Source organism: Dryobates pubescens, chromosome 2 (genome assembly GCF_014839835.1).
Source record: "Dryobates pubescens isolate bDryPub1 chromosome 2, bDryPub1.pri, whole genome shotgun sequence".
NCBI lineage: Eukaryota > Metazoa > Chordata > Aves > Piciformes > Picidae > Dryobates > Dryobates pubescens.
In genome coordinates this window covers 33,745,522-33,758,745 of record NC_071613.1, presented here as the reverse complement: position 1 = coordinate 33,758,745, position 13,224 = coordinate 33,745,522, and the positions used below count along the sequence as shown (strand labels likewise).

General features: G+C 38.3%; 1 protein-coding gene across 1 annotated transcript in view; it reads right to left on the bottom strand.

Annotated features, from left to right (window-relative positions):
* Positions 1 to 12,404, bottom strand: part of SLC25A12 (solute carrier family 25 member 12) — a 47,981-nt gene extending 35,577 nt beyond the window's left edge. Inside the window, exons 1-4 of the mRNA XM_054174564.1 lie at positions 12,357 to 12,404; positions 11,728 to 11,781; positions 6,360 to 6,502; positions 411 to 526 (exon numbers count right to left, since the gene is read on the bottom strand). Of these exons, the coding sequence (XP_054030539.1) occupies positions 411 to 526; positions 6,360 to 6,502; positions 11,728 to 11,781; positions 12,357 to 12,368 (325 nt within the window). The 5' untranslated portion in view covers positions 12,369 to 12,404. The remainder of the gene's footprint in view (positions 1 to 410; positions 527 to 6,359; positions 6,503 to 11,727; positions 11,782 to 12,356) is intronic.
* Positions 12,405 to 13,224: the final 820 nt, after the last annotated feature.

The window sequence follows — 13,224 nt, the reverse complement described above, 5'->3', positions numbered from 1 at the left end:
AAACTAGTAACTCAAAAGACTAGACCTTCTTAATTTCTATATTGACCTCTTAATTGTATCTAACAATTCTTCGAACACATGTAGAGATACAGAACATGTTTTCGAAATCCTTCATCATTGAAGGAGTTCAAAAGGACCATGACAGAATTTTACTCAGGATGACACTGAACAAACCAGTACTGTATTACTACTTCAGGAGAAGACAGAGCAAAATGTATTTTGCCTCTGTGTACTTTTTAAGTTGGTTTCACTTGAAAGGAAAAAGAAAGTTTTACTCAAGCGAATTCTTAGGAACTCAGTATGGTACTGCACAATATGCATTTCTATGCACCAAATGGTGAGGTATCATTATTATGATTTGTACTATCATAATCACTTTCTTAAACTGTTTTTTCTTTAGATATTCTTACCAAATGTTATTTCTCCATTGCCATTCTTGTCAAATAACTGAAAAGCAACAATGAATATTGCATCTGGAGTACACAAAACAGATTCAAATGCCAAAAATTCTTGATAGGAAATGAGCCTACAAAGGAAAATACAACAGTTATGAAGATTCCAAAAATTATTCACAATACCAATGATTTTTTTGTTTTGATGCTCTAGAAAACTCTATGATTCAATTATGAAAATACAATTATAATATAAAAAAGTTAAGACTCTACACTAGAAACTGAAAAGGTAGTTGTTATATTTAAGTAGTTACTTAACCTTTACACAGCTCAGGTTCTCCATCTATAAAAGGACAGAATTCTTCAGATCCATCAACAGCAAAATATAATAAAGTCTCAATACATACCTATGATTTATTACCTTGTAATTACAAATGCTAGCAGATAGTATTTAAAAATTAAGACATTAAAAGTCCACAGATATTATACCACCATGCAATGTACAGGGCTGTCATCATATTACTAATTTTCTTCTGTATTACTATTGAGAAAGAAAACCTTTTAACCCAAGTATAGGAATATGTTATACAATACACATATTTTCTTAAAATAACATATAATGTTCATAAAAACGAATAGGTTCAGAAAAAGTTATACTTTACTACACACAAAGAAAAAATACTACACTTTGAATATAACATGAACTGCAAAAGTCACATAATTGAAAACAAGAAGAAAACTACGAACATTTGGACATAAGGACAATTAGATATGAACAATGCAGGGAAGGATCTGAATGTAAGGCAAGACCTAAGACAGGAAAAGATGATGAAGGATGCTGGCAGAAGAGTAAAACCACATATCCATAAAGATATTTAGAACAGGTGTATACTGTGGCATTTCCAGAATACTCCAAAAAACCTTTTCACTTTTAACAGCGAACTTGGTTTATTGAAACTACTGTGTGTTTTCATCCTCGCAAAAATAGAGGACTGAGCTTGACTTAGAATAGCTCATCCAGCTACAAGTTCCCCTTTTTTTTTATTTTTTTGTGGAAATACATGAGGGGATACATGGGATCTTGGGATCAAATGAATTATCAATGGGAATAAGAATTTTAATTAGATTTTTTTAAACTAAAAAAAAATAATACTATTTCAGTAGATGCTATTAAAATAGAGACTAGATGGTACATGTTCCTAGAAAATTTACATAATTAGTCTGAATGCAGTTATCGATGACAGTGATTGGAATCAATACAGCTGACCAATATGATTGAGTATTGTTCCTTTATTGTTCCAGTACTGCAGGCCTATGGTGCAGGCCTATGGTGCGAGCATAGCACAGTAAAGTAAAGCGTGGAAGAAGAAGGGATAGGAAAGGCAGAAGTGCGTAGCAAGGGAACTTCTACAACTTATATAAACTCGGAGTGCCTTGCTGGCATGGACTCATCATTTCCCTATGAGTGACCACACATCACACTATTATAGATTATTGGTCCAACTACTGATGACACGCGAGGTTTGTTGATGCAGATGCATGTCCTGTTGTCCCAAGATAACCTGCTGTGTTTATAGCTACCAGTGTCTTGTTTTAGTTACACGCTGCAGGCACAGCACTGTTTGGTACACTGCTAGCTGGCTCTGCACTTGTGCTGAGCATGGCCTACCACCATGTCAGGCTCTAGGCCTGCACTGCCAGATTGCTCACACTGCTCGTCGCTGGCATTGCCACATGTAGTATTCTTCGTAGGAGTTCATTAGCTCATAGTGATTACTTCACATATACATTGTTTACTGCTAATAAGCCAAGTACACATTGTTCCCTTGAGGGGAAAAATAAAAACCAATCCACATCATTAATTCATTTATCTACTCTGTATCGCTTAAAGAACACATAAAGCAGGACTGAGATATTTTAAGCAGGGTTATCACAGTATCACAGTACATAAGAGGTTGGGAGAGACCTCCAGAGATCATTGGATCCAACCCCCCCTGCCAAAGCAGGATCACCAAGTGCAGGTCACACAGGAATGCATCCAGACAGGTTTTGAATGTGTCCAGAGAAGGGAGACTCCACAACCTGTCTGGGCAGCCTGTTCCAGTGCTCCACCGCCCTCACTGTAAAGAAGTTTCTCCTCATGTTGAGGTGAAATCTTCTATGTTCAAGCTTGAACCTGTTGTTTCTGGTCTTATTATTGTGCACCACCAAAAAGAGATTGGTCCCCTCCACTTGACACCCATCCCTGAAATATTTATAGACATTGATCAGACCCCCTCTCAGTCTTCTCCAGACTAAACAGCCAGGTCTCTCTCTTCATAGCGGGAGTGCTCAAGTCCCCTAACCATCTTCATGGCTCTCCGTTGGATTCTCTCCAGCAGGTCCCTGTATCTCTTGAACTGGGGAGCCCAGAACTGGACACAGTATTCCAGGTGTGGTCTCACCAGGGCAGAGAAGAGGGGGACAAGATCCTCCCTAGACTTGCTGGACACACTTTTCTTGATTCACCCCAGGATACCACTGGCTCTCTTGGCCACAAGGGCACATTGTTGTCCCATCGAGAACTTGCTATCCACTAGGACTCCAAGGTCTTTCTCTGTGGAGCCGCTTTCCAACAGGATGACCCCTAGACTATACTGGTGCCTAGTGTTATCAATCCCCTCATCCAGGCTGCTGATAAAGATAGTGACCAAAACTGGACCCAGTACTGATCCCTGAGGAACACCACAGGCCTCCAAGCTGACTCTGTGCCACTGATGACAACCTTCTGAACTCTGTCATTGAGCCAGTGTTCAATCTGCCTCACAGACCAACCGTCTACGCTGATTTTCTTGACCGTTTCTACAAGGATATTACGGGAGACAGTATCAAAAGCCTTACTGAAACCAAGGTATACAACATCCACTGCTCTTCCCTTACCTACCCATTTGGTCCTGGTTTCACAGAAGGCTATCAGATTAGTCAGGCAGGAGCTCCCCTTGGTAAATCCATGTTGGCTATATATGTTAGCATTCTTGAATTATACAGAAAGTACAGAAAAAAAATGTAGTGATCTTGAAATTACTTGAGGTATGGCAAAATCGAAATTATGGTATTTGTCACACTTTAGCCACAAAAATCAAAGATGTGAAAATGCTTCTTCAGATGCAAAGTCAATTTCATCCAAAGTATGATCTGGATAAATAGGGGTTTAGAAACAGAATATCCTTTAAAATAATTGTAAGGCCTATAATTTCAAAATACACCTCACAAGCATAAACTTGACATACAAATTAATTCCTAACCAGGAAGCTTTATAACTGACAGAATCAAGTGATGATCTCTATAAAATGCATTTGTAAAAGCCTGAACCTGAAAGAAGCCATCTTCAGAGGTCTCACTTTAACAGTGCCTACAGCAAAAGGAGACAGATACATTCAAATTCCTTTCCATATATTCAACTTGCAGTGCCTAAGAGCAGGGATATTCCCTGTGATCCTCCATTATCCATTAGAGCAGAGATAACAGGAGCTGGATTAAACACAATGATGGAGCTTCCTGTCCAATTGCTAATCAAGTATCCTTCAGTGAACCTGTTGCATTAGTGTCTTTAACAATCTCAAATCACTCACCTTTCATTTTATCTGTAACATTTGTAAAATTTCCTTTCTCCTTATTTCTTACATACAGTTATCCTTCAAAAGCACACAAAGCCAGTCATGCATTCACAATTCTTCTCTGTCTTTCCTTTTTTTTTCTACTACAACTTTTTGCTCTTCTTTCCCCACACAACATAGTTTTTAGACATCATCTGTAGCTCTGCTGTGACTGTTAGGTGACACATCAATTCTTTATTCAAGATTTAGCTTAAGAATACATTTCCAAATTTTAAGAATGATATGTTGATTAAAAAAAAAAAAAGAGAGTTCACATAAACAAGTAATGAAAATGAAGACTTTTGAATGACTACTGGGAACATAGAAGAAAATCTTTGATTTTAAAACTGCAATACCTACTAATGCTAATTGACTTAGATAACTGTGAAGCTGGTTTTGGCACACATGCACAATTACACTCTTCAGGGAGGATATTTATCCTAATTTCAAAACTAGTGTCTCTGATATAGATAGGAACAGTCACAGGATAAATGAAATCCCATTGTATTACACAAATAGCAGACAAGGCAGTTTAGGCCAACTTCTAATTCTGAGTTAATTGAATTAATTCCTCAGAACGTGCATTTGTAACAATGAGGAATAAACACTTTTAAAGTGAACAGTCATCTGTTTTAAAAAGTACCTTACATAGTTCCACTACAGCAAACCAGTCTTGTTGCTGCAGTAATGGGAGAAGGCACTCATACTCCAGAGCAGTTAGGTAAGGATCAAATTACCAACAGAAAAAAAAACTAAAACCCCAGTTTTTTAAACATATCCCTCCATTTCTGCCCATTCCAAACTGTGGGTGTTGGTGTTGTTTTTTTTTTTTCCTAAAGTGCCGAACTTAAACCTAAATGAAATACAAAAATATTAACAAAGAAAGTTACCAAGAACACTGAGTAATTATCTGAAGGGCAAGCAAGGCTAACAGAATATAATAGCAGATACAGAATACAAAAATCAATAAATAATTAGATAAAACCCAATAAAAACCTTACATTCACAGGGAAAGGAATAAAAAAAGCAATTCCTCAATGTAAAGTCCTGTAGTAGCAATAATAACAATTACTGATTTCCTACTGTAAGAAAGATCCTTTTACAAAACATTCTGTGTCCCTGCCCATGGCAGAGGGGTTAGAATTAGGTATCTTTAAGGTCCCTTCCAACCCAAACCATTCTGTGATTCTATGAAGAAATGTACACCAAAATTTTAGAGAAACAAGACATTTCATGTGTTGGTTTACTAGTCATCAATTAGACTATTATTTCAACAGGCACATATAAAATAGCCTTTTCAATCCCTACATCAAACAGGAGATCCTACATTTCTCATTCATATAAACTGTATACAGCATATCCAATTTAATTTGCAAAGCACAGATATCGTGCAAGCTGCTCAGAATACTATAGAAACTAATAAAATATCCTAAAGCAAAACACAGGAAAATAAAAATGTTTTAAGTGATGTCAGAGGTCAGATTTAGATTCACAAATTGAAGTTAAGGGACTTTCAATATAAAATAAATTATATTTAGATATATTTACAAATTTATTGTTTTAATGGCAACTTTCCCTGTATCCTCTATAAAATACTCACTCTCTTCTGTATTCTTGACCTGTTCTCTAATCCATCTTAACCTTCTCATTTTAACACTGCCTATGACTCCTGCTACATTCCAAAGCCAAAACTAGAAGCCTCCATATAGCAAGAGAAAAGGCTCCTCTAACTTGTGAGTTAGAAGGGTACAACCTCATTGGAATGGCCATTGTGTAAGTTAGTGTCACAGAACTGTCTGCAAATTGAGTTAAAAAAACTTTACATGGATAGTGTCTTCATCTTCATTATGCAAGCACCTTCCTCTTTCATAGAGTCATTACTGTCTCATGGCACTGTTAAAAAGAGACCTCAGTGGTTTGACTTGAATTGCACACTACAGAAATAAGAAAGTGTTCCCATATTTACACATTTAATTACAGGTAATAAAGACTCTATAAAATATCTAATCATGGGCATGAGTACACAGAAAAGAAGTTTTTCAAGCCAATCATGCTACATTAATTTTATTTACAGGTCAATTTCCTCTGCATTTGCAGTAATTGTTAAAACACCATTAAAACAAATCTAAATTAAAAAGTGCAGGTTAAACATTGTATTTTTTTCCTAATTTCCACAAATTTATAGTCCGTTGAACCTGAGGAAAAAAAAATATTATCTAAATAACCTTAAAGTGTAACAAAACATATGTTTTTGGAGATTAAATTACCAAATTCATTCACTCTTGCATTTACCAATGCAGTACAAGCTTCTAAAGGAGAGCAAAATTCTCACCCATCCTTAGTTTGATCTGCCACTCCAGCCAACAGCTGCACTGTTTTAGGATTGTAGCGTGGATCTGTATGAAGTCCTAGGTATTTCTGCACAAAATCTTCTGGGGTCATATAATGCTCACCATCTTTCTCAACGCTGGCATACTAAAGATAAAAAATGAAACCACAAATCCAAAAATGAATGAATTTAGATGCTAATTATCAGCAATTACCAAACTAGTATCTTTACTGAATAGCAGTTAAAACAACTGTCCACACATAACTGCTCTGAAATCAAAGGATGTGATTAATCGTGTTACCATATTAGCTGTGTCCCACAATCTGATTATCCCTGTAGAATAGGGATGCATAATAGCTCATATAATGACCAAGATCTTCTAATATAAAGACAACTGTGCATTTCCAGAAAGTGTCAGATAATTGCATAAATTTGTAAAAATTATAGCCATGCTGCAGCTATTTGCAGCTACACTGTGAAAACACAATATATAAATGTTATTAGAATTTCCAGTAGCAGATCCTTTCCTGAGTAATTGCTCCTGATCATTACTAATTTGGAAAATGTGTATTTTTTATTTTCTCTTTTTGCGAAAAATAGATTTGCAGATCACTTTTTATCCTGAAAGTAATGGTTTGGGCCTTTTTCACTTAAGTAAAAATTCATACAGATACCTAAAGGATTTCAGTCAACTTGTATGTTTTGGAGTTTTAATCTTATTAAGTTTTCTAACAAAAATAACAAAGTACTAAGGAAACTAACTAAAATAACCAACTACACCTTTATTATCCATATACTCAGAAAACTGACATGTCTGCATCAGTACTCTTACTAACAACTTTTGTCTCAAAGCATTAATCACTACTTTTTAACTATAGGTCAACTTTAAATTAAATGTGCACTTTTTCACATAAATTAAATTGCACATTCCCAGTCTCGTGTGTGGAGGCAGAAGCAGAAAGCATCACAAGTGCTGAATAAAAGGGAAATATACTATGGAAGTTCATATTTTGTTTCAAGATGGTTATATAGACTGCAAAGTTACACTATGTTTGCATCCTGGGAAACAGGAAAGTAGCTCACAGAGAAGTCTACTTCACTAAACTACTGAGATCAAATCCAGTTTCATGACTGAGTTTGTTTCTCAGCATTTTTGCTCTCAAAACGTGTAAGCAAGCTTATTTAATAGTTTAAAATCCATTCTCCATTTAAAATCCACTTGTACACACAGTGAGTTAGATGCAGACCGTCAAACATATACAAAAAACTGTATCCATTCCGAGAAAATGAAGTTACACAGCTTCTTCATTAGAATTTTGATCTGCAATAAAAGTACTCACTTTTAATTAGTTTGCAAAACATAATTCACCTTTCTAGGTTCTAGCTGTTAAATGATGACTATGTAAGCATTCTCTGCAGAAAAAGAAATGCAAATGTCCCTCAAGACCTATAGTGCAATATCTGTATAATTTAAGTCAAACTTTGATTAATGAACTTATCTTTATTTTGTAACTTTTCCATTATACACTCCAGTATCTTGGTTCGGATGACACATGTGAAAGAGTAAAAAAACAGACCGCCAGGGACCCACAGGAATTAGATATTAACAATAAGACTTACACACAATACCTGTTAATGTGTAACATTCCATTTAGATAAAGCAGATCATCCACATGTCTCATGCTTCTTTCAGCTATGGGCAACCCAACCAATTCAGTCAGGGTGTTATTTCAGCATAAAGGAGCTTGCATCAGCATCAGTACCTGCTTAAGCATTTCATGTAGCTCTTCTGTAATGCCAGTCCCTCACATCTCCTCACCTTCTTCCACCCCATAGCTGTGATGACAGCTGTTTGGAACACTGCACTATAAACCAGACTATTGAACCAATGCAGAATTAAAATAAATTATTTCCAGAAAAACAGGAACACAAAGGAGTGGACAGGAATCCTGTAATTCAGCACTGCTGCTGACATGCCCATGTAGTAAAACTGTGGCTTCTCTGAATCAACTCCGAAAGGTTTTCTTAGTCATACATGCAAGTGTGACTAAAACATGCATTATGAAGCACAATTCTGCTGCAAGACATGCAATCACAGAATGTCAGGGGCTGGTAGGGACCTCGAGAGATCATCTACTCCAACCCCCAAATCCAAATAAAGTTTTATGTGGGAAGGATCATCAAGCATGCAGGGTATTGAGCATTATCTTCACGAATAACAGAATTCAACTGTATGACAGTAGAGTGCATATCAAAGACAGTCAAAATACAAACAGATTCTTCAGACATCAATTTATCTGAGTTAATTACAAGCAATGAATTGTTTTACAGTAAAACTGTGTGTGGAAATTTTGCTAAAAAATTTTTGAGACAAAAATAATTAACTGACAGCTACAAGGAACTCCATATGAGAAGGTCATGGTATTTTGAAAGAGCTTGGCAGCGAGCCAATAAATTAAGGCCTGAGAAAGTAGCTAGGCTATTTCATTTCAGCACGTATTTACATTTGTCCTCAAGTCATCTTTACACTATACAACTTAAAGAGGCTTTTAGCACAAAAAAGGAAACAAAGTTTATCTTAATTTGCATGTATCGATTAACCCAGTATTGTCCCATCTTGAACTATGTTACTTTATAACACAAAATTCTTACTGTACGTTTATAGACTGTCTTGGGTAAGCACTTTGATGAACTAATGTGACACTTTTTTTTAAAAACATCACTGCATAATATAAACACACAAAAAAATCCTCTCTAGTTGTACAACAGAGGTAGCTCATCACCACATGTTCATAAACAGTGCTTTCTATGCAAAATTGGTTAGTTTTCAATGTAAAGGAGTTTTTTTTCTATCCCAGTGGTCTTATCTAGGCAGAGGAGAAGTTCCAACAGAAAAGAGACCCATGAGTACTACTAACACTTTTTTTTAATTAAGCTAAGCTATGAGCCAGAGATTCAGGACATTCTGAAGGTGGAAAGAGGGGAGATGTTTCTTGTATTAAAATTGGAAATTTGGGTTTGTTTCTTCCTCCACCTTGCTGGAACAGGCTGCACTTGCATTCAGTAGGCAGAGAGTAATTTAACTATATTCCCCAAGGGTTGACTGCGTCTTGCCTAAGAAGGAAGGCTCACTAAGCAATTTGTTGTTCTACATAACTCTTTTATCCTTCAGTGAATTTCTGTTTTGGTCTTTTATGATTGTTACCGAAATAAATGGCTAGCAAACACCTGAGATATTTATTTGATGGTGCATAAACATGAAACCTGTACCTGCATTGCATAGTTACAGGATTACGTAATAATAACAGCACCTCCTTTTAATACAAGCCAAATTTAACATTTTTAATTTTTAAATTATTTTAAAATATATACATATACCAAGGTTGAGACATTCTAAGAGATAGGTATATATCATGTACCCATTAGGATAAAACTTAAAGTGGATGGACAGAGGGCACACATCACACTGGAGGATATATAGGAACAGAAGGAAATATAAGTACACTCTCTATGAATAAGGTGGATGACGAAGAGGTCTAGAGTTCACATCTTCGCTTCCACTCATTTCCAAGAGAAGCCAAATTTAGGAAGGAATGCGCAACCTTTAGCTGAGGCTCACAGAACAGGCCAGCCCTCTCAGCAATGAGCACAACATATCTGACCCCTCATGTGTGTACCACTAGCAATAACAAGGCTTTTTACTGCTTAGTCTTGAAAAGAGTGGGTTTTGTTTAGATTTTTTTTTTAAGTCTGCAATTAAGACTATCTGCCAAACAAGATACACAATTTCAAACTCAATTATAATCAGACATAATCCAAAATAAAATCCTCCTATGCCAGAGGTGCCTCTGTTGTTTCTCCTTTTTCATTGCAAATCTCAGATTCTCAGGAGGGCTTTCATATTTTTCATTCCCCAGAGAACAAAAAAATCCACAACTTAATTTGCATGTTTCTTTGAAGATTACAAGACAGACATGGAAAAGACAAAAAAGCTCTTCTAAAACCAGACTGTCTGCTTTCCAGGTCACTAAAACATTTACTGTCAGAGAGACAACTTCAAGATCCAGTTGTACAATGCTCTCTCTCTTTTCCCTCTATGATCAAAATCAACAACTTCAAACACAATTACTGATTTCCAAAAGCAAGCACTTCTACTGGCTGGAAGTAGAGAATAAAAAAATCCACACTTCCAAGTTGAATAGAGTATTTTGACACCACATCTCACTTTTTGCAATGAAGCATGCAAAAAGTTGGAAAATAGCCATGTGATGTTCTAGACCTGTATATTTTTATGTTTTATTTTTTGATCATATTTTCATGTTGCTCATTTTATTAACATATTCTACTGTATTCCTTACCTACAAAAGCTGAATGTCAACAATAAATGAAACTTTGATGGAAGGCCTTCATTAGAAACTATATGCTGGGCTTTTAAAGTTTGATTCCAACATTCTAACTTTTCACATTCCAGCAGCATTACCACCATTGTAAGCCAGAATGCCAAAGTAAAAATCCACCAAACTTATGGCTGGGCTATAACTCTTCTGCTTCAGGAAAAAAAAAGTTCCTCTGTCTACTTATGATGTGTGAATACTGTAGGACCAAAAGATACAGGTCAAAGACTAAGTAATCAATTTTATTATTTACACTATTAGCTCTAATGCTTCATGTTATGTTCCTTCCTTTTTCATGGAGGAAAGCTTCTTGAGTATATTGTGTAATACTTAAGATAAAGGGAAAAGACAAAAGGTATTTTAATGATTTTTGGAAGTACCAGTGGCCCAACTACAAACCTTAACTATAATTGCTCTTACTCCATCTGCCTGATTCAAATCCTACTGTGAAAGTCTTTAGGATTGATTGATTTTTCTTTCAGACCATGCTTCACTATAACTAAGGAGAGTGGAGACAGCTTTATGCTGTTATTTATATATGATGATTCTATGGCAATTCAGTGGATAATTTTATGAAAAGTATCAATCATAACATATCAATTTTAATTTATAAAAAAATATGTCAATTGTCTATCCATTTGTAAAAGGACCAAGTATAAACCCCAAGGACAAAGCACATAACTATGGAAGAATTTTTTTTTTTCAAATCTTTCAACAATGTACTTACAAAGTAACAGTTCTGGTTACAATTATTTGCTTTAGATGTGTATTTCAGAAAATTATTTAAGACTATGATTTTGAAATGGTTAATCACGAGTTCTGTCAGGAGCAGCTTCTCCTCAGCGCCTGTTGGCCCTTTCAACACTTTGCCTGCAAAGTGAACTTTCAAGTGTCCCACAGCACGACATATGCAAACTGCTGGAAGGGCAAAAAAATACCAGCCTGTCAATCAAACAACATTAGACATCTCATTTTACCTGCAAAAAAATATTTCGTAGTTCTGTAGGATCCGCCCTTTTGGTTGATTGCACCTGTAAACACAAGCAAGTTAATGCTTCGCTGGCCAGGCGCAGATAACACCTGCCGTACACGCTGATAGGGGCAGCAATACAGGTCTCTTATCTGACCGGCGGCGAGAACCACAAACATGACCCCGCGGTGTTTACAGCGGGGCTCCACCGGGCTGCTGTGCTGGTGACAGCTGTCAGACCGCGGAGCTGCACCGGGCTGCCGTGTCGGTGACAGCTGTCAGATCCCGGGCTGCCTGCACGACGCACGGCGCCCCGGCCCCACGCGTCCGTTAAGGGCCCTCTGCCCGCGCCCCTGCCCGCCCCGGGGCTCCCCATGCTCGCAGGGCCCTGGGCCCGCGCTTCCATTGTCTCACTTCACCTCAGGTGGAGACGGCAAGATACACTGCGCCACCCCTCCCCCGGGTCGCCCCACCATCGCCACCCCCGCCGACGGCTTCCCCTGACCCGCCGGGGGTCTCCCACAGCAGCAGTGGCTGCCTTCTCCTGTCGCCCGCCATCCCCCTGGCCGTCCCGCGCGGGCAAGCGGCGGGTCTGCCCGTGTCCTCCTGCGACAAGCGACGGAGGGAGAGAGTCACCTTGACCGCCATGCTGCACCCGGCGAGAAGGAGGAGGAGGAGCTGTTCGCCGTTACCCTCCCGCCGCGCCGTCGCAACAGCCGCCGCCTAGGCGCAGCGCTGTGGTAATGAGCGCCGCGCCCTGCCCTGCCCTGCCCGGCCCGCTTCTCTAGGCGGGCTCCCCTCAGCGGCCGCCGCAGGTCTCCTAGAACTAGGGCAGTGGAACGGAGTCCACGAGTACCAGCTGTGGCCCAACTTCCTGCCCGCGGCGTCTCTCGGTGGGCGCCCAGAGCAGGAGCTAGCAGTCACACGGACCCACGGTGGGCGATGGTTACCCACATTAGTGCGGTCTGGAACGGAGTGTCACCCACTCCACCAAAGGCATCAGAAGCACGGTTGTAGGTGCTTGCCGGGAGCTGCTGGTAGCACCTCCATAGCTCAAACGTGAAATGTAAAAATGCTGCTGAAACTCATTGCTGCTGTTTCCTTGATGGTCAGCAAAACCATACCTGTCGAAACCAAGTGCTAAAACAATTTATAGACTGATATTCTAGCAGCACGGCTGCAAGCAGGTAGTAGACCCATAGTTCAAACAACCGGCACAAAATAATCAAGTATGGCTGGACTTCAGGAGCTTGTGACAAGCTCTTTTAATACTTTGGCAATTACAGCATGATGACTTGCTTTATACCTCAATTAAAAACATGCAGGACGCAGGCTCTAGAAAGGAGAAATTTATACATTGGGCAGTTGATTCACAGCAAGTGCTTACAAAATACAACTTAAATAATAATTCATGTTTTGTCTTGCTATACTAGTCCAAGGGTCCAACACAATCCCTATTACACATCACTGGAAAACACGCATCATTTCTGGTTTATTCCAGATA